General features: G+C 41.3%; 1 protein-coding gene and 1 pseudogene across 3 annotated transcripts in view; one reads left to right on the plus strand and one right to left on the minus strand.

The window, feature by feature from the left end:
• Positions 1 to 4,202: 4,202 nt before the first annotated feature.
• The window catches only part of POLB (DNA polymerase beta), a 39,688-nt gene continuing 21,542 nt past the window's right edge, over positions 4,203 to 22,348 (plus strand). Inside the window, exons 1-8 of one of the 3 annotated variants that reach the window (XM_021942279.2) lie at positions 4,215 to 4,435; positions 4,762 to 4,819; positions 10,708 to 10,774; positions 14,807 to 14,881; positions 15,807 to 15,865; positions 18,347 to 18,396; positions 20,333 to 20,437; positions 21,466 to 21,517. In XM_021942279.2, the coding sequence (XP_021797971.1) occupies positions 4,375 to 4,435; positions 4,762 to 4,819; positions 10,708 to 10,774; positions 14,807 to 14,881; positions 15,807 to 15,865; positions 18,347 to 18,396; positions 20,333 to 20,437; positions 21,466 to 21,517 (527 nt within the window). In that variant the 5' untranslated portion in view covers positions 4,215 to 4,374. Of the gene's footprint in view, positions 4,436 to 4,761; positions 4,820 to 10,707; positions 10,775 to 14,806; positions 14,882 to 15,806; positions 15,866 to 18,346; positions 18,397 to 20,332; positions 20,438 to 21,465; positions 21,518 to 22,348 lie in introns of all 3 variants that reach the window. The other 2 variants (XM_017961980.3, XM_009212973.2) reach the window with 2 other exon arrangements.
• Positions 7,557 to 8,450, minus strand: LOC103886765 (annotated as a pseudogene).

Genomic DNA, 22,348 nt, shown 5'->3' on the forward strand with positions numbered 1-22,348 from the left:
TTGGAATTTGGATAAATACATTTATTTAAGACTGATGTAATAGGCATGTGATAGATGTTCTCATTCTGAAAGGGAAAATTTGAAGGGATAAAGAAGTCACCATTCCCAACCAATTTCGATCCAGCAGAGAAAATTCTATTAGGATTCAAGGCCTGAAAATAATTCCCTAGCTTGAAGTGCCACCCACTGGGCCCACAGCAGTTCTGCAGACCTTTGTGTCTGCTCACAGCAGAACCATGGGCCTCTCTGTACCCATGGTGGCTCCATAGGCCTCTGAGTCTGTGCTCACAGTGACATCATAGGCCTGTGTCTCTGTGTCCATCACTTCTGTCTGCTTCTCTAGCCTCTGTCTCTGTGCCCCTGGATCCGCCCTTGGAGTCATTCTTGCTTTTTCTTGAAGGATGGCATGTTTGCAGCCCAGTAGCTCTATCAATCCATTTCCTGCCTGTAGCAGTTTGGAATTCAACAGGCTTTTCTCATTTCACACTCTCTCTGTCACTTCCAGGCTAAGCTGTTTCTGCTGATGTAACATTCTCAAAAACCTTGTGGGTCCCCTGTGTATGTCATGGAGTTCAATGCCATTAGACAAGAGGGTCCTCCACAAATTTTCTGGGATAATCCCATCTCTATTCCTGGCATCTATTGAGATGGTTGAGTGAGTCCAAGAGTCCCATGCTTCATCTCTTCATGCCACCATACCCGGTACATTTTTCTTATTTTTGTAAAAGAGATGAGGTCTCGCCATGTTGCCCAGTCTGGTCTTGAACTCCTGGACTTGATCCTCCTGCCTCCGCCCCCCGGAGTGCTGGGATTACAGGTGGCCATGTTTGACACTTCAGCAAAACTGCAATTTAAGATACTAATATTTATCGAGTACTTATGTGGAAACAAAAATTAAGTCCCTTCTCCCATGGAGCTGGCATTGCACATTGGTGGGAGTGAGCAGGAGTGCATAATGTGCAAGCCATATGTGAAAGTTTCCGGTCCTTCTTAGTGCTGTGAAGGAAACACACACACGGTAAAAACCTGGGCCTGGGCCTGGGCCTGGTCCAGGAACGTGACAAGGGTGTGACTGCCAGTCTGGGACCTGAGTGATGAGAAGAAGGCAGCCAGGGAAAGACCCATACAATGAAGGGACAACACTGAGCAGGCACATGTATGCATGAAATAGGGACATGTGTGTGTCCTAAACAACGAGAAAAGTGGGAAGAAATGCAGTAGGAGAGCAGGCAGGAGATGGATCACATAAGGCCTTGGGGGCCATGAAAAGGAGCTTGGATTTTTTTTTTTTTTTTTTTTTTTAAGACTCTCTTGTTGCCCAGACTGGAGGGCAGTAGCGTGATCTCGGCTCACTGCAGCCTCCGCCTCCAGGGTTCAAACTATTCTCCTGCCTCAGCCTCCCAAGTAGCTGGGATTACAGGCGCCCACCACCATGCCTGGCTACTTTTTGTATTTTTAGTAGAAATGGGGTTTCACCATGTTGACTAGGCTGATCTGGAACTCCTGACCTCAGGTGATCCACCTGCCTCAGCCTCCCAAAGTGCTGGAATTACAGGCGCGAGCCACTGCGCCCCGCCAGGAGCTTGGATTTTATCCTAAGTGCAGTGGGAGGGTGTATAAATAAATAGGGACATATTTTGATACTACATCCTGAAAAGATCACCCATCCTGTTTGGGGAATGTTCTGTAAGAGGACAAGAGCAGAAGCAGGAAGCCCACTGAGGAGGCTTTGGCAACAGTTCAGGAGGTCATGGAAGTTTGAGCTAGGGCAGTGGCAGCTGAAGGGTTGAGTGGTCATCCAGTTCAGCACATATTCCTGAGAGAACAGATAAGGTCTGCTGGCAGACGGGATGTGGGGTGTGAGAAGAGCAATTAAGAATGACTCCTATGGGTTTGGCCTGATAGCAGGGTGGATTAAAATGATATTAACTGAGATGGGGGAAAGTTAAGGAGAAGCTGGTGGGGCAAGAGTCAGGAGTTCTTTAGGACACTTTATCTTTGAGATGCCTATAATGGACTAGGGCTATCCAGTCGGCAGCCTGATGTATGAGACTGGAACTCAAGGGACAGGTCAGGACTTGAACTATGAGTTTAGGAGACTTCAAGCTAGACATGCCATTTAAACAGGTAAAACTGGACAAGGTGGAAAAGCTGGTTTGAAGATTGAAGTGTGAAGCCATTTCCCATAAAGGCTGGAGAGTGGAGGAGGAGCTGGGAACCATTGCTGACGTGCACACGCGTGTGCACGCACACACACACACCCTGCTGAGGAGCAGCCAGTGAGGAAAAAGGAAACCCAGAGCATGTGGAATCTTAGAAGCCAATTGAAGCAAGTTATTTCAAGAAGAAAGTTGTGAAGCAGATCAAATGTAGGTTATTCTAAGATGACAAGGACAGATAATGGATTATTTTCCTTGGTTTCTCTGGCACGTAATCCTAGCCCTTTAGGAGGCCAAGGCGGGCGGATCACTTGAGGTCAGGAGTTTGAGACCAGCCTGGCCAACATGGTGAAACCCCATCTCTACTAAAAATACAAAAATTAGCTGGGCATGGTGGCGGGATCCTGTAATCCCAGCTACTAGGGAGGCTGAGGCAGGAGAATCACTTGAACCGGGGAGGCAGAGGTTGCAGTGAGCCGAGATCATGCCATTGAACTCTGGCCTGCGGGACAAGAGCGAAACTCTGTCTCAAAAAAACCAAAGAAAATTGTAAAAATGATCCCACAGTTCCCTACATTTGTAACTTTTAAAATTCAGAGGTAAATACATTTTTATTTAAGGAGGAATAACTCTTCAGAGCAAAATAATCTGAATATCACCTGGAATAGAGATTGGACAGAAAAAAATGTGAACGGGAAAAACTAGGACAAGTCATAAGTAAATGACAGTGAGAATAAAGAGAATAAATGAGAGTGATCATGGCTCACTGCAGCTTAACTAATCAGATAGTTAAGAAGTTGCAGGCATAAAGTTAAAAAGCAAGTACTAAATTGAGGAAAACACAAATATTTACAAAATTTTTACAAAAGCTATCCATAAAAGGGCAAATAGTAATATATAGAAAGATCTACCAGATTAGTAACAAACTACCCCCATTAGAAAAATGAGTAAATGATATGAATAGCAAATTCAAAAAAAGAAGAATTACAGATTTCCAATAAGCATAACTTAAGATATACACTGATACTGTAAGGAAACATAATCACCACAGCCTTGCTAATCAAAGAAACTAATATTTATTGGAAAATATTGGAAAATAATGGGAATTTTTAACAGACTGGGTTAGAAGACTAGAAGTGTATGTCCCAAAATATTAATAATAGTTCAGCTGTAGGGTGAGATCACTGATTTTAATTTTCTCCTTTTATACATTTTCCAGATTTCTCTACAGCAACTACATATCATTTTGTAATAAGATTTTAATTTGTCGATGCACAAAGCAATTGCCTGGAATTGCAGTTCGATATGAACCCAGGAGTTACGCTTGTAAAATAAACTATTGCTGATGTCACATTTCCATTTCTCTAGCAGATTGTAAATTTCTCAGATGTAGGTCATCATGTTATAATGAGGGTTCCATTGCTCATGATCTAGATAAAACACTTCTCCGTTTCTTGCAGTCTCTTCATTAATTTGGTCCCCACCGCAAAGGCAGGGGGATTAAAAATAAAATATCTTTTGACACTGGTTGGCTGGCAGGTGTACTAACACGTTGTGTGCGGGAGGACTCCTCGGCATGGTTCACGACAGGCTCCGGCAGCGCCCTAGTACTAAGGGGCTGCACTGGAGTGTGGACTGCCCGGTATCGTTAGAGAAAGTTTTGACAGTGTGACGCCAGAGTCGCCTCTGACCTCGAACAAAACGCGCCATGCATTGGGTCGCTATTACAATGCACATTTATGTGCAGGAAGCCAACCCACCAGCGCCAAGTATTTCAGAATCAAGATTGCACTCCTGTTTTCCCTTCTAAGGAAAGGATGCCAGATAAATACTGGGAAAACGGATTTAATCTCTTAAGTCAGAACTCCAGGTCTTCCCAAAGGAAGGCCCCTGGACTGTCATTCTGAGGTGCCTATTTCCTCCGCGCCGAGTCCGCGTCCACGAGTCCACAAACCCTCGGGTTCCCTCTACTCACCGGCCGCGGGCGCGCCCCTCTAGCCCCGCCCCGCTTTGTCCCGCCCTGCCCAGGACGCGTGACGTCACAACAAGCGCCGTGCGCCGCGCCCCCTGTCAGGGACAGCCATTGTTCCGCCGGTCGCGCCGGTCGCGCCGGACCTGGGTTGCTCCTGCACCCCTGTCTAAGTCCTGGTACCTCCTTCAAGCTGGGAGAGGGCCCTGGTTCTGAACACTCTGGGGTTCTCGGGTGCAGGCCGCCATGAGCAAACGGAAGGCGCCGCAGGAGACTCTCAACGGGGGAATCACCGACATGCTCACGGGTTAGCACCGGGCCGGGCCCCGCTGGCTTTCTTCTTTCTTTCCAGCCCCTTCGCCTGCCTTTCTTCTCTCCCACCCCGACTGCCCAGTGGGTGGGGTTGGCTCCTTGCAGCGGGTCGTCTTCCGTGGGGATCTCCCTCCGGCGCCCCTGGCTGGTCGTCAGTCCTGCCGGCGACACCTGGGCCATCGCTTGGGCTGCTTTTGGTCTGGCCCTTGAAGGAAATGGGTGGTCACTGTATCTTAGAGGCTGCCACACGCCCTTCCAGAAAACAGTTCTCATTTGTTTACTCGTGGTTCTTGTTCACTCGAGCCTTCTGTTGCCTTTCAGAACTCGCAAACTTTGAGAAGAACGTGAGCCAAGCTATCCACAAGTACAATGCTTACAGGTGGGACAGTGCAGCATTCTCGGGTAGCATACGTTCTGGGATACCCTGTTTGGTGTGGCAGTTAACAGGACTGAGGGCCCAGTGGATATTTGGTCCATCTGCAAGAGCGGGAAAAAAAGCAAGAATCGAGGCTGGTACTTTACTCAGTATTTCTTGAAGAATGTGGGCAGCGCTTTATAGGATCAGTTCAGATAAGTTCCCAATTCTGATTGCAGATAGCTGTAGCCTGATATGTATTTTTCTCATCATCAAACACGAATTACTAGAAATGCGGTGTAATTTTAACAATAATGAAAGACAGCGGATGAAGTCCATACTGTGAAATACGTGTGGTTCAAGGAATCACGTTTTTTCTTCTGGTTGGTCTGAAGCTGATCCTGTGGGATCCTGATCTCACCTTCATGGGATCCTGTCCTTGTTCATCTCACCAGGGACCTTATCCTATTCATTCTTTCCACATCCACCTACTTCTACTCCTTAGCCTATATTTATGTATGTATGTATGTTTGTATGTATGTATGTATGTTTGAGACAGGGTCTCGCTGTGGCATGATCACGGCTCACTGCAGCTTCAATCTTCCAGCCTCAAGCGATCTTCCCATCTTAGCCTCCTGAGTGGCTGGGACTACAGGCGCATGCCACCACACCCACCTTATTTCTTTTTTTTTTTTTTTTTCCTTCTTTCTTTCTTTTTTTTTCGGTTTTTTGTAGAGACTGGGTTTTGCTATGTTGCCCAGGCTGGTCTCCCAACTCCTGAGCTCAAATGGTCCACCCACCTCGGCCTCCCAGAGTGCTGAGATTCCAGGCATCAGCCTCGGTGCCAGCCCTCCTTAGCCTATAAATATGTACAAGTCCCTCAGCTCTTAAAAGCAAAACCAAAACAATCTTAACTTCCCTCTAGCTAGTACCTTATCTCTTTTCTCACTTTACAGTGAATCTTCTTGAAAAATCTTCATTCCTTGCCTGGACTTCTTAATACCTAATCATTTACTCATTAAGAAGTTCAGTCCTTGCCTGGACCTACCACTGCTCTGAAAATCCTCTCACCTACATCTCATCTTATTGGACTCTCAGTGGCATTCCTCCATAGCTCATGCTGTGAAAGTCTCGTGACTTCTGTAGTGACACTCTTTCTGGTCTTTCATCTCTTCTTCTGTCTTACCTTTTAATGTTTGTATAGGTTGAGCATCCCTAATCTGAAAATTTGAAATGCTCTAAAATCTGAATGATTGCCGACATGATGACACAAGTGGAAAATTCCACATCCAATCTCATGTGGTAGGTGGCAGTCAAAATGGTCAACACTGTGTTTCATGCAAAAAATTATTAAAATGATTGTATAAGAGTACCTTCAGGGTATGTGTGTAAGGTGTATGAGAAATATAAATGAATTTTGTGTTTAGACTTGGACCTCACATATCCCTAAGATATCTTATTATGCATATGCAAATATTCTAAACCCTGAAACAAATTCAAAATCTGAAACAATGCTGGTCCCAGGCATTTCAGATAAGGGATAATTAACCTGTGGTTCCAGGAAGTCTGCCTGCCCTTAGCCCTCTTTTCTTACTTCTGTAGTTTCCCTGGCAATCTTGCCATTCTTGACTTTGAAATGCCACTTATATTGGTGACTCCAAATCTGTATCACTGGACTGTTTTCCACATTTTTAGCCCTAGTCAGCTGTCTTTATCCCAAGTCAGCTCCCTTCTTTCATTTCCACTCCACACAGTTCAGAGCTGATTGTGCTCCCTCCTTTCCTTACTTCTGTGACTTCCTATGTAAAGTAAAATAATTGTATTATCATCTATGCATTTGATCATTCAAAATCGTAGAGATATTCAACTTTGTATTCTATTTGGATCGCAGCAGGCCTCAGAAAGGAGGTGTTTAGTTTGAAGAAGCTCATCAGGGGATAAGTGAGAGGGCCAGCAGTCTAGACAAATGAAATGTGCCAAAGCATTGAGACATGAAGAGTATAACGTTTTCTAGGAGTCAGAAATTCAGTTTGCTTAAGGGGTATGGTGTGAGTGGGAAATAAGTCTGGAAAAGCAGGTGATTCCCTACCACTCCTGCGTGCTTCTCTCTTTCCCAGTAGGCATTTCTCTTGATTGTGGCCAAAATATTCTTTTGAAAATAGTTATCTGATCTTGTCATTCAAATAATTAAATAATATTTTCTCTTTACCTTGATAAAACCCAAATACATCATAGCATACAAAAGGCCTTTCATCTGATTCTTCTTCCCTCTTAGACTTTGCCTCACAGTGCCAATGACCTGGAACTACTTGCCTTTCCTGAAATGATCCCCTCCATAAACTGTTGTTGCCTGCTTCTTTACTTATAAATATGTCTTTTCAGATTCATCATCAGTCATGTGCTTAGAAAGAAGTTCAGATCCAAATCTAAAGGGTTATTTGTGCTATAACAGAATGAAAATCCAAGGTTCCAAAGACTATCCAGTATTTCTGCTTTTGACTTAGTTGTACTGTCACTTCTCATCAGCATCAACTCTGAATTACATTTTGCATTGAAATTATGGACAGAATACCATCGGCGAGCTCCCAGGATGTATCTAATCTGTCAGCAGATTAACAAGCTGGATATGTGTGCAGGTGGACAAGAATTACAGGTCACTGATTTATGCTGAACTGCAATGGGAACAGTTTTTTTTTTTTTTTTTTTCTGTCCATAAGTTTATTGTCTTTATCTGAAAAATCCTCATAGAAAATTGTTTGGTTTAGTTCTCAGCAGCCCGCTCCTGAGCCCTGAGGAAGCTTACCTTCTTTTGAGCTATGTGATCTTTCTTCTGAGCAAGGAACATTTTGGGACGGTTCCACCTCTTCTTTTTAACTTCTTTCTTGGGCTTCTTTTCATAGACTGGATTCTCTCCTGTAGCAGCATGAGCTTTCTTATACATCTCCTCCATCATGTCTGAAGTTATGCTATTCTTTATGTATTGAGAGAACTGTTTCTTGTAAGCATCTTTATCTTCTTCCATTAAGTAGCGCATGTAATCTGCAACATTCTGGCCTATGATGTGCTTCTGGTGTACTTCTGCATTGAATTCCTTGCTTTCAGAATCATAACCAGGGAATCATTTGGTACTGTGAGGGATAGACAAACCTCCATCCAGGTCACCAAAAACTTTATTGCCAGTGGTAATTCTCGCAAGGCCTGCATCCAAATAGCAGGTAAAGGCACTTGGTGGACCATCAGTGCTTTCCACATTGTATTCATTGCCAGTCACCTCCACTTGGCCTTCATAGATCTTGTCCAATGCCAAACCTATTGAGAAGCCTGTGGGCCAGCAGCACGCCAGTACAATACGCTGCAGCATAATTTGTCAGGCCAACCTTCACACCATATTTTGGCAGTTCATGTGCATATGCTGCGCAGGCTATCATATCCCCCTCTATACGGGCATAAGCAATCTGACAAATCATATCTCTGTTTGTGACATGAACTATCATCCTGTATTGGGGTATGTTGTATTTATTTTTATCCTGTATTACCAAGCATTTCTGAGCATAGTAGTCAGTTTTACCATCTTGTCATCTTTAAATTTCATTTGGTATCTCTTAAAGTAGGCCTTATTCTTAACAACTTTAACAAACTCCATGCTGTGGAACAGAGATCTGCAGGCCCAGCAGCACTAGGGGGTGGAAAGGTGGAAACAATTTTTAAAAACTGATATAGGGGCCAGGCACGGTGGCTCATGTCTATAATCCCAACACTTTGGGAGGCCAAGGCGGCTGGGTGGCTTGAGCCCAGGAGTTCAAGACCAACCTGGGCAACATAGGAACAGCCCATCTCCATTAAAAAAATAAATAAATTGATGTGGGGACATAAGGGAATACAATTTGAAACTATGAATTTTAAAATAGCTATCCAAGGGCTGGATGCTGTGGCTCATGCCTGTAATCCCAGCACTTTGGAAGACCGAAGCAGGTGGATCATTTGAGGTCAGGAGTTGGAAACCAGCCTGGCCAACATGGTGAAAACCTGTCTCTACTAAAAATACAAAATTGGCTGGGCACAGTGGCTCATGCCTGTAATCCCAGCACTTTGGGAGGCCAAGGCAGGCAGATCACAAGGTGATCTTAGCAGGTGAGGTTAGCAGATCGCCTGGCTAACATGGCGAAACCCCGTCTCTACTAAAAATACAAAAAATTAGGGCGCGTGGTGGCAGGCGCCTGTAGTCCCAGCTGCTCGGGAGGCTGAGGCAGGAGAATGGCGTGAACCTGGGAGGCGGAGCTTGCAGTGAGCCGAGATCGTGCCACTGCACTCCAGCCTGGGCAACAGAGCGAGACTCCGTCTCAAAAAAAAGTACAAAATTAGCCAGGTGTGGAAGCACACACCTGTAGTCCAGCTACTCAGGAGGCTAAGGCAGGAGAATCACTTGAACCTGGGAGGCAGAGGCTGCAGTGAGTTGAGATGGCACCACTGCACTCCAGCCTGGGCGACTCCATCTCAAAAAAAAAAAAATAGGTATCCATAAGCAGATCTGGTGTCTAATAATTCAAATGTGGCACATTTTTATGAGGGAGTTATGAACAATTTCTAAAAACTTGCTATTTTAAAAAAGGGGGCCCAGTGATGATTTCTACTCCCAAAGAAAGAAAGACAGCTGGTCTCCCCATCCCTTGAGTATTATGTATACAGTTTAAATCACTTTGTTAGTCAGCACAAATCAAAACAAGTCACTTGGTTACTCAGTACAAATCATACTCTGACGTATAGGGTTTAAATTCAGTTATTCTCAAATGTGGAGCTTTTCAAGATACTTTAAAAGTTAGACATAGGTCAGGCGCGGTGGCTCATACCTGTAATCCCAGCACTTTTGGAGGCCATGGTGGACAGATCACAAGGTAAGGAGTTCGAGATGAGCCTGGCCAACATGGTGAAACCCTGTCTCTACTAAAAATACAAAAAAATTAGCCAGGCGTAGTGGCTCATGCCTGTAATCCCAGCTACTCGGGAGGCTGAGGGAGGAGAATTGCTTGAACACAGGAAGCGGAGGTTGCAGTGAGCGGAGATCACGCCACTGCACTCCAGCCTGGGCGACAGAGCGAGACTCCGTCTCAAAAAAAAAAAGTGGCCGGGAGCAGTGATTCACGCCTGTAATCCTAGCACTTTGGGAGGCTAAGGCAGGTGGATCACCTGAGGTTGGAGTTCGAGACCAGCCTGGCCAACATGGAGAAACCCCGTCTCTACTAAAAATACAAAAAATTACCCAGGTGTGGTGGCAGGCGCCTATAATCCCAGCAACTCGGGAAGCTGAGGCAGGAGAATCGCTTGAACCCAGGAGGCAGAGGTTGTGGTGAGCCGAGATTGCGCCATTGCACTCCAGCCTGGGCAACAAGCAAAACTCCGTCTCAAAAAAAAAAAAAAAAAGCTAGACGTATAGTAGGTGGTCTGTCAGCTCATGTGAGTTTTAAGTTTCATATGGAGATAGAAAATTAGGCTAGGCACAGTGGCTCGCTCCTGTAATCCTGGCACTTTGGGAGGCCAAGGCGGGTGGATCACGAGGTCAGGAGATCGACACCATCCTGGCCAACATGGTGAAACACCATCTCCACTAAAATACAGAAAACTCCGGGTGTGATGATGTACGCCTGTAGTCCCAGCTGCTCGAGAGGCTGAGGCAAGTTAATCACTTGAACCCGGGAGGCGGAGGTTCCAGTGAGCTGAGATCACACCACTGCACTCTAGCCTGGTGACAGAGGGAGACTCCATCTCAAAAAAAACCAAAAAACAAAAAAAAAGAAAATTAGTTATCTTGGTGAAACCATAAGCATAGATATTTGCTTGTATATATATTCCAGTTTAAGAAAAATGAAGGCCCTGCTGGATTTCTAATTGGTTTTCCTTTTTCTCTTTCCTTATAGAAAAGCAGCATCTGTTATAGCAAAATACCCATACAAAATAAAGAGTGGAGCTGAAGCTAAGAAATTGGTAAGTTTAGTTAGCATGTTGATCGAAGAGTTCACACGTGTATAAATTTGGTGGGTTTCCACCAAACCAAACTTGCCTATCTGAAGCGGCCTTGACCCACACAGGCTGATTTCACTACTCCTGATTTCTTAGAATGACATTCATGCTGTTTCATACACACTTTTTCAAGCTCAAAGTGTTTTCATTTGGGGGAAGATGGGTTAAAATTTTTTAAAATATTTGTAATTACAGTTTTCTTCCTCTCTGTTACAATATATACATGTACTCACATTGAATTTCAACCTGAGTGTTGGTTTTTAAGAAGGGCGACCAAGTGGCACTAGCGTATCTGGTCCCTACCTATTTTTCTCTGATCCCCAGGTGTAGGAACCTATGTGAGTTAGTGAGAGTGCGTGTTCCCCAGAGAGATCTTACTAATAAGCACATGATTAAGCCCCTTTTATTTTATGGCATTTAGCCCTATTCTCTGTAATTTCCATGAAGCCTTGTGTACTGTATCACAGTTTCTAGAGGGTCACATCCCTTGTTAATTTGTAATATAATACCCCTTATCTGAAATGCTTGGGAACAGAAGTATTTTGGATTTTGGATTTTTTTTTCTTTTTGGAATATTTGTATATGGTTGAATATTCCTAACCGGAAAATCCAAAATACTCCAATGAGCATTTCCTTGGAGTGTCATGTCAGCACTCAAAATGCTTCAGATTTTGGACATTCTGGAATGTGGATTTTGTATTAGGGATACTCAACCTGTAATATCACTAAGAATTTCCACCAAACCAAACTTGAGTTGGTCTATCTATTGATGGTCTATCTATTGATAGTCAGATTGTTGTCTCATCTAAATCTTACTAAATGATTCAAAGTTCCTCAAATTTAAGGACCATATCTTATTCATCTTTTGTGAAAGATGTCAAATTAATATGACTTGTTTGTTTTGAGACAGAGTCTCACCCTGTTGCTCAGGCTGGAGTGCAGTGGCACGATCTTGGCTCACTGTAGCCTCCGCCTCTGGGGTTCAAGTGATTCTCCTGCCTCAGCCTCCCGAATCGCTGGGACTACAGGCATGCGCCACCACACCCAGCTAATTTTTGTATTTTTGGTAGAGACCGGGTTTCACTATGTTGGCCAGGCTGGTCTCAAACTCCTGACCTCAGGTGATCCACTGCCTTGAGCCTCCCAAAGTGCTGGGATTACAGTTGTGAGCCACTGTGCCCAGCCTGAGATGACTTTTGATTAGTCCAGGTCCTGATAGTTATCACCTCCTTTTGTTCTTTACCTATTAATGTTTCACAAACGTTCTCTGGAATTTGAGTATTAATATTTGATTATCTTTAACCTTCTCAGGAGATGAGCCATAATTGCCCCCTTTTTTTTTTTTTTTTGAGACAGGATCTTGCTCTGTCACTCAGGCTGGAGTGCAGTGGTGGCATGATCACAGCTTACTGCTGCAGCCCTGATCTCCAGCCAAGCGATCCTCCCATCTTAGCCTCCTGAGTAGCTGGGACTACAGGCATGCACCACCATACTCGGATATCTCTCTCTCTATATATATATGTATATACTTTTTAAAATCTCTTTTGTAGAGATTGGATCTTGTTATGTTGCCAGGCTAGTCTTGAACTCTTGGGCTCAAGTGATCCTCCTGCCTCAGCCTCCCAAAGTGCTGGGATTTCAAGTGTGAGCCACCATGCCTGGCCCATAATTGCCATTATATTTTTGCCCTTCAGAGTCATAACATTATCATAATCTTGGACATCTTGTAATTTAGTGACAAATTGTCCACATTCAACATGTGCCACATCTTAACCTTGACTTTGTTACTCAGTACAAATCATGCTCTGATATATAGGCTTTAAATCCTTGTGGCATAGACAGTTCTCAGCATCAGTATATCCTCCTTAAATAGACTAGCCAAGTAAGTTATAAATACATTAGACTTTAATTCTGAGTTTCTGTCTTGGTGAACTGACCCATTGATAGTCTCAGGAACCACTCCTGCTTCCTTTCACTTCCTCTTTTATCCCTGCAGTACTTCCTTTTTTATGTTTATTGCAAATAGCCTGCTCATTTCTTAGAGAAAAACTTCTGAAAAGCTCTGATACACTTCATCTGAAATCTGCGCTTATGGTATATTCCTAAAAAGAATACAAAGGTATCCAAAATTCCTTTTGCACAAGACTGGATGTAAAAATCTCATCATTGTGCCTTTTCACAATCATTTAAGAATCACAGAGCTACTATCTAGCCCATTTCTAGAATTACTTCTCAGTAATTCTAGAAATTATTCTAGATTATCTAATCTATTACTTCTCAGTAATTCTAGAAATCTGAAATTTCCAGAGTGAGTAGTTTGCCTTTTATTCCTTAATGTTAGGTATAGAAAGTAGCTTGGGTCTAAATTGCTTGAGGTCAGTATGTTATTGAGTAAAATTATTGTAGCGCTATCTGTAAAGGGAAAAATAATTACCTTTTAAAAAATCTTCTGATACAGGAAATGAGCCTGAGCAGTTTCCTTTTTCTGATCTATTCTGCTTTCTAAATCTTTTGTTCATTTCTATCTGGTAATTGCTATTTTCCAAGCTTGAATATGCTTTCAGTAATTTGGGGACATTTATTAAACATTAAATAAATCAAGAATATTGATGAGTGAACTTAGGCCTAAGAGGCAGTCAGAAATAACTGGCACACCTGTTATTAAGCATGCTGAATGTCTAACTAAAAAGGACCAATACACATGAAAAAAAGTTCAATTTTACTGATACCAAAGTTGCAAATTAAGCAAAACACTATATAGTGCCCATCAAATACATGCAGTGTGGAGAAAGATGTGAAAAAAAGGACACTCATTTACTGCCCATGAAAGTGTTGGTTGTTACAGCCTTTCCGAAGGCTGCTTTGTCAGAATGTATATATCCTTTGACCTAGCAATTCCACTTTGACATATTTTTCCTAAGGAAACTAATAGAGATGTGTAACTACTAGGATTCATTAATTCATAATTTTTGATCACCTGTATGCCAGTCACTAGGGATAAAACAATGAAAAGACAGGATCTCTGCTCTCCTAAAACTTAGATTCTAGAGAAGTGCTGCCCAATACAGCAACCACGAGCCACATTTGGCCGTTGAGTTCTTGAAATGTGGATGTTGTGACTAAAGAATAGAATTTTAAATTGTAATTAATCTAAACTTAAATTGTCATATGTGGCTAATGTACCACATTGGAATGTGCAGTTCCAGAGCAGTGCTTCTTAGAACGAGTTGTCTAGGCCAGCAGCATCAGCGTCCCCTGAGAACTTAGGCATATTCTTGGCCCTACCCCAGACATGGTGAATGAGAAACTCTAGGGTGGAACTCAGCATTCTGTGTTTTAACAAGTGCCCCCATGTGATGCTGATGTATGCAGAAGCTTGACAACCTCTGTTCCAAAGGAATTTTATGAATATTATTATACTGTCAAATAATTGGAAACAATATACATGTTTACCTGGAGGGTATTTGCTAATTAAATTATTATGCATTTATACAATGATATACTGTGCAGCCATTAAAGATACTGTTGGATTTATTTATTGGTATGGAAATTTGCTCATGATGTATTAAGAACAGAGTGTGTACGTCACCCAACTAATTCTGCCTATATTTGTAAGCAGAAAAGATGTCAAATAATATATACCAAATGTTGGGGAATGAGTTTACAGATGATTTTACTTTTCAGGGTAATGAAACTGGTAAGTGAATGCTCTTCTTTATGCAACTCTGTATTTTCTAATTTTTCTATAACAAAAGTTAATTTTAAATAAGATATATTTATAATTATTTTGTCAGGGTTTCCCTCTTGTCATTCATATAAGCATTCTGTCTTTGGGAGAATTTATTTTCACTGGGGTTCAATTTTCTGTATCCTTTATTTCAAAACCTTATCACATGGTATTCATTTGTTTTTCATTTTCTGCTTTTTACTTTATCTTTTAATGGTTTGGTAAGCATTATATTCATATGACTTTTATATTTCTAATTTTCCATGTAGCCTGGAGTAGGAACAAAAATTGCTGAAAAGATTGATGAGTTTTTAGCAACTGGAAAATTACGTAAACTGGAAAAGGTAAAATTTTAACTTGTTTACTTCATTAATTATAGTATCTGCCTTTATGGCCACTATGTAGCGTCATTGCAGGGTGACTGATGCCATTCACTCTAGTGAAACTCACAGGAAATGAGGTGAGTGGAGTTGATGGCTTTAACTATTGTATCTTTAAAATTTTGAATATTGTTTCTATAAAATGTTCACTTGTTTTATGTGGCATTTAAGCGACTGTTAATACCTATAGTAGAGTTGGCTCATCATTTTCAGTACTATTCAGAAAAGAGATTATAAACTTTTGACTAAAAGATCGTTATCTTTTAAAATTTATTTATTTATTTTTTTGAGACGGAATCTTGCTCTGTCACCCAGGCTGAGGTGCAGTGGTGCGATCTCGGCTCACTGCAAGCTCCGCCTTCCGGGTTCACGCCGTTCTCCTGCCTCAGCCTCCTGAGTAGCTGGGACTACAGGTGCCTGCCACCATGCCTGGCTAATTTTTTGTATTTTAGTAGAGATGGGGTTTCACCGTGTCAGCCAGGATGGTCTTGAACTCCTGACCTCGTGATCCACCTGCCTTGGCCTCCCAAAGTGCTGGGATTACAGGCGTGAGCCACTGCGCCCGGCCATCTTTTAGAATTTCTGTGTTTAAACTCTCCCAAGCATTTTTATGGTTTTATTTCAGCCCTATGATAGTAATTATATCACTTCTGATCTGTTATGAATAGACCTTTTAAAAGTATTGGATAACTTAGAGATAAGACATCTTCAGTTACTCTGTTATTCACCTGTTACTCCCTAGGTTACCTGTGAATAATTTTGTGTGGGTCATCCAGGCAATTGTAAATAGCTCTTCATGTCTTTTAGCAGACTGGTATGTTTCCAATAAGATCATTTAAGTCCTCAAAGCATTCTTAAATTATTGTTAGACTTTTTTCTTTTCTTAAAGATTCGGCAGGATGATACGAGTTCATCCATCAATTTCCTGACTCGAGTTAGTGGCATTGGGTAAGAACTATTTTTTAAGCAGACACAGTCGTCAATTGGCTTATTTTTCTTGTTAGCCAAAGTAAATTACTTGCTGTTTCTCAAAACCTGTACTTCACCACCTCTCTACCTTAGCCATACAGTTCACCCTTCCATAGCTTATGATCTGAGGCTGATTCTTCAGATAATACCTCTACTGTAAAGGCCCCATCCAAGGCAAATGTTACCTCCTTCATGAAACCAGTTTGGTTCCCCAGCCAGAAAGAACCTCTCCTTCCTCTGAACTCCACTACCACTTGTTCCGTGTGCATCTATTTCCTGCTCCAGCTTGGCGTCTTTTGTTTCTATTTATATTTATCATGATATTTATCATAGCACCTCATGAATGGAACAAGCCCTCAATTTTTTTTTAAATTATTTTTTATTGAGACAGGGTCGCTATATTGCCCATGCAGCCCTTAAACTCCTGAGCTCAAGTGATTCTTCTTCCTCAGCCTCCCAAGTAAGGCTTGGATTATAGGTGCACACCCCCTTGCCCAGCTTCAGGCATTTTTAAATGAAGGGATTATTATCTTAAAATTTGAGCTAGTACCAAGGGGGGCTTTTTTGACACTGGCTGAAGTAAAGATTAACATTGAAATATTAAGACTTTAGTGCTCTCATCTTTATGGCATGGGGCTTTCCTTTAAATACAATGATTTGTTCTTTAAATGGCAGCATTTTCAGTGAAAGTTATTCTAAAACATATTAAATTCTTAAACCTAGTATATTGAAAATGAGCATGACTCCTTGGGGGACTCAAGGCCATTTTAAAATTTTCATTAGAGGAATTACAATTTTTTTTTTTTTTTTTTTTTTTTTTAGAGATAGGGTCTTACTCTGCCATCCAGGCTGGAGTGCAGTGGTGCTATTATAGCTCACTGTAACCTTGAACTCTTGGGGTAAAGTGACTCTCCTGCCTTAGTACTCCTTTTGAGTAGCTGAGACGACAGGGTTGTGCTACCATGTGTGGCCAATTTTTGTTATTTTTTGTAGAGAAGATGTCTCCCTATGTTGCCTAGGCTGGTCTTGAATGCCTGGCCTCAAGCAATCCTCCCACTTCAGCCTCCCAGAATGCTGGGATTATAGGTGTGAACCACAAGGTGTTTTAGAGAGCATCTATTATCCCTTTTTTCCAGGCAAGAGAACTGAAAGTTGAATATAGAACATGAGTAACCATGGCAGAGCCAGATTTGAACCCATATCTTCTGACTCCGAGTTCAGTTCTGTTTCTTCTATGCTACATTGCCTTCCTAACTAACATCAGTATCAGTTTCTATATCACAGTATAATGTGATGATATTTGCACAGCTTATTGAATGATATAGGTTTATTTGTCCCAAAACACTGTGGCCTCAGACTGTTGTGCTTGCATGTTTATATTTGTGTGTATCCTTTTCTTTCTGTTCCCCGCTCCTGCTTTATTATGTTACAAACTGGTATGGTGAGAAGAGAGTCAGGAAATCTGAGTGATGGTCCCAATGCTAGCACCAGCTAGATTTGTGACCTTAGCAAATCGCTTCATCTTTCTAGTTTTCAGTGTTCTTCCTTATGAAATAAGAGAGAAGTTGGGTTAGTCAGTAAGGTTCCTTCTGCCCCCATCCTATAAGAGCATCTTTAGTCATTTCTGACGTTCTGATTTATTTATATGAATAAAGTGATATTTTAGAAACCTAAATCAGATTTTGTCATTGCTTTGTGTGGTGTCTTCTAATAGCTTTCCATTGCACTCAGAATAAAATCCAAACCTATCACCATGACTCTAAAAGCACAGCAGAGTGTAACACCTGTGTACTGCTCCATAGCACCTCATACCATCACTTACATCACTCTATGCATCCTAATTTTTCTCTTCTCTTGAACAGGCCAAGCTCATGCCAGCCTTAGGGCCCTGGCACTAATTGTTTCCTTTTCCCGAAATGTTTTTCTCTTTGATCCCCTAGATAGCTGGTTCTTTAGTCATTCAAACTTCAGCTTAGGTATCATCTCAAAGGCCTTATACCACTCAGTCTAAAGTAGGACCCAGCCATTCTGTCATATCATTCTATTTTAATTTATCCACTGATATTTTTCTTGTTTATGTAACTATCTATTGTCTCTATCTACCCACTTACATTCTTATTCCTGCTACGTTTTCACCACCCAGAAGAGTATCTGACACATAATGGCTCTTAGTAAATCTTAGTTCAATGAATGAACAGTTTTCAAGTGCCATCTGTACATGCGCAGTATGACAGCAGCTGCTTAGACATCTTTTTAATGTCTGAGTTCATAGTTGTCTTCCTAATGATTGACACTTCAATGATTCATACTTTGGATAAAGTTGAACATTACCAAAGTAGCCATGCAACATTTTAGCAGGTCTTGTTTAGCTTAATAGCAACTCTTCTTACTATTAAGACATGGTTGTTACAAGGATCCCAAGTTTCACCCATTATTGAAGTAATGCTTTTCTTTTTGTAGTCCATCTGCTGCAAGGAAGTTTGTAGATGAAGGAATTAAAACACTAGAAGGTGAGTATGACTGTAGGTCACTAATTCCAGGTTAAATATGGTCCTGAAGTACCATTAGTGCTCTAACAAACTTCAAATTGAAAAATCCATTCTCAATCAGATACAAATGATAAGATTTTCTTTTTAACTCTGTAGTAGAGTAGGTATAGGGTATAGTTTATATTACCATCATAAACATTTTTAGGTTTGTAACTAACTCAGAGAAAACTAAGAAGACCAAGAACTAGGGCCGGGCATGGTGGCTTATACCTGTAATCCCAGCACTTTGGGAGGCAGGCGAATCACTTGAGGTCAGGAGTTCAAGACCAGTATAGCCAACGTGGTGAAACCCTATCTCTACTAAAAATACAAAATTAGCCAGGCGTGGTGGCAGGCACCTGTAATCCCTGCTACTCAGGAGGCTGAGGCAGGAGAATTGCTTGAACCCAGGAGGCAGAGGTTGCAGTGAGCCGAGGTGGTGCCACTGCACTCCAGCCTGGATTACAGAGTGAGACTCCCCCTCTAAAAAAAAAAAAAAAAAAAAAAAGACCAAGAACCAATCTCTTGACCTAAAAGCAATGAAATAGTTATCATTTGCAGATTTTTCAAATACCTAAATTGCCTTTATTTCTTTTTCTTTTTTTGAGATCGAGTTTTGCTCTGTCGCCGAAGCTGGAGTGTAGTGGCGTGATCTAGGCTCACTGCAAGCTCTGCCTTCTGGGTTCATGCTATTCTACCTCAGCCTCCCAAGTAGCTGGGACTACAGGCACCCACCACCACACCCAGCTAATTTTTTTTTTTTTTTTTTGTATTTTTAGTAGAGACGGGGTTTCACCGTGTTAGCCAGGTTGGTCTCGATCTGACATCGTGATCTGCCCACCTTGGCCTCCCAAAGTGCTGGGATTACAGGCGTGAGCCACTGCGCCCAGCCCCCTTTATTTCTTTAATAAAATTTTAAGCAATAAAATCTTGTATCAGATTAAAAGCTAAGTTATATATTATTGAGAAAGATTCTGTAAGAGATTTGTAATGGTTATTAAAGAAATTTTTGCTTTGGAAAAAAAAGATAAAAATAGAGCCTAACAAGTAATTATAAAACGTTTTCCTTAAATATAGTAATCCTTTACATGTAATGTATCTCTTTATACTTTTCATGGGTGTATGTACACATATGGATTCATTACAGTGTATCCTTGGCATTTGGGATTTAGTATTTGTGAGTTCAGCTGTTTGCAAGCAGTCCAGTGGTTAGGCAGGTTTTGGAGACTGACCTGGCTTTGAATCCCACCTCCACTACTTTTTTAAGAATGGATGACCTTATTGCTTCAGTTTTCACACCTACAAAATGGGTATTTGTGCTTCATACGATTAAATGCAATAATGTATGTAAAGCCCTTAGCAGAGTGCTTGGTACATAGTAAGTACTACTTAAAAATGGTAACCAACTCTTATGAGGCATGATTAGTAATATTACTAAGTTAAGAATTTGTGTGAGCCATATTGCTAGAGAATGAACTCTACATGTGTATCTCATAGGGGGTTTATGCTTTGCTGCTTGTGGTATAGACAGCTTATATGAGAGAAATGATTGGCTAAAGGGGTCAAGAATCTGTGGGTTTCTTGGAGGTATTGAGTTGCATCTCTTGGGAGTGTCAAGGATCTACTGTTCTGGTTTTTATATTATTTTACAATTCACAGATAAGTAATACAACTATTGATATCTATAACTATATATATCTATATAACACACTCAATATTTCCACTTCAGTTTTAGTCATATACCTTAGTGTATTCTGTGTGCACACAACCATAGGAAATATTAAGTGCTCTATGTTTCATAAAGATGCTTATTTTTCTCCATTTTATATCTCCAGAGTGAATGTGTGTATTTGTGACTATAAGGGTGCTTGTAGGAATTGCTTTTTAAGCATGTTTATCTTGCTGTTTCTTTAACAAGGCTCACAGCTGGACTCATGCCCAATAAAGGGACACCTGAATGGAACTAAGTCACTTTTAGACTTAATATGGGATGTTACGACAATTTTTAAGTTAAAAAATGCAGGTACAGTAATAGTTTTCCTTTCAAAAGGATTTTTTTTTTTTTTTTTGGAGACAGAGTCTTGCTCTGTCTGCCTAGAAGTGCAGTGGTGCGATCTCAGCTCACTGCAACCTCTGCCACTTGGGTTCAAGTGATTCTCCTGCCCCAGCCTCCTGAGTAGCTGGGATTACAGGTGCGCACCACCATGCCTGGCTAATTTTTGAAGTTTTAGTAGAGATGGGGTTTCACCGTGTTGGTCAGGCTAGGCTCGAACTCCTGACATGATCCTCCCGCCTCGGCCTCCCAAAGTGCTGGGATTACAGGCATGAGCCACTGCGCCCGGCTTCACAGGATTTTTAGCACAATGACTGCACAAATCTACTACTCAGTACTAATGGAATGAAAGAGTGAAAGAAAAATGAATAATATGAATAAACCTAGTTAATCAGAAAACATTTAGAAGTTGTTGTTACTACTGCTACTCTTAGAATAAATTAAACCATATTGGTTCTTATAAGGTTGTTTTTTGCTGTAGTCAGTAAAATTTGGTGTCTTTCTGGTTTTTTGTTTGTTTGTTTGTTTGTTTTTCCTGAAATAGGGTCTCACTCTGTTGCCCAGGCTGGATTGCAGTGGTGCAATCTCGGCTCACTGCAGCTTCCACCTCCCGGGTTCAAGTGATTCTCTTGCCTCAGCCTCCCAAGTAGCTGGGATTACAGGGGCACACCACCATGCCCAATTTTTTGCATTTTCAGTAGAGATGGGGTTTCACCATGTTGGCCAGGCTGGTCTCGAACTCCTGACCTCGTGATCCGCCCACCTTGGCCTCCCAAAGTGCTGGGATTACAGGTGTGAGCCACCGTGCCCAGCCCTAAGAGTCACTTTTATCTAGCTCTTCATATCTGAAATTTTTTTCTCATTGTGTTTTCAGTCATTTCAGTGTATTTGTTCCCCAGGTGGTTCTTTATAAAAAGTCATTGAGTTTAGCATTTTTCCCCTGAAAAGCATTTAAATTAACATGTCAATTTATTTATCTTTATTTATCTTCTGTACAGATCTCAGAAAAAATGAAGATAAATTGAACCATCATCAGCGAATTGGGCTGAAGTAAGATGGCAAATTTTCTTTTGACACTTGAGATGTAAAAGTAAAATTTTTATAGACATTCTTTTATATACCACAAGGACTCTTCAAACTTAGCTAAACCACAACCATTTTCCTATTCAGAAGTGCTAAGATTTGTGGACTTCTATAGAGTATCTACCTGTGTTCACACAATGCTTTCACTTTTGCTTTCTAGTTTACTTGTTTTGAGGATTTCCCTTATTCTTTCGACTTTAGCAGGGAACTTCCTCTTAAAATACCTAGGACTGAGTGTATCAGGCAGTCAGTGGGTTTTTATTTCATGCTCACATTGTACAAAGCACTACACTAGGTTTGAGGGTAAAGATATAGAGAGGTTGAGTATAACTTTTAAGGAGTTTATAGTCTACCCAAGAAGATAGGACATGAATATGAAAAACTAAATTTAAAAAAAGGACAAACCTCATACCTAAATAACCATATAGGAATAACTCCTAGGCATATTTCTATATCAGCATCAATAATTATTTTGTACAGTTATAGTGCATAAGCACTATATATATCTCTTCTGGCATTATATAGTGTTGTGGGTGATTCAGTTCTAATAACCTTTTGAATTTTCCTATTGATGCTTTACCATAATATTTTAAACTTACACTACCATTCCAAAATCTTGAGCCAGTAAGAGACCTAGATGGTATGATTCTTGCTTTCCTGGCATTTCTGTAGTAAATGGAGGTCTTCTGAAGAACTGGTTTGGTGAGAATTGGCTGTGAACAGGCGCTTCATCATGCTGAAGCATATGCTTAGATGTTGTTTCACACTGAGTTTCCTAACAGCCTTATTGAGATGTAA

This window comes from Papio anubis, chromosome 8 (genome assembly GCF_008728515.1).
Source record: "Papio anubis isolate 15944 chromosome 8, Panubis1.0, whole genome shotgun sequence".
Taxonomy (NCBI): domain Eukaryota; kingdom Metazoa; phylum Chordata; class Mammalia; order Primates; family Cercopithecidae; genus Papio; species Papio anubis.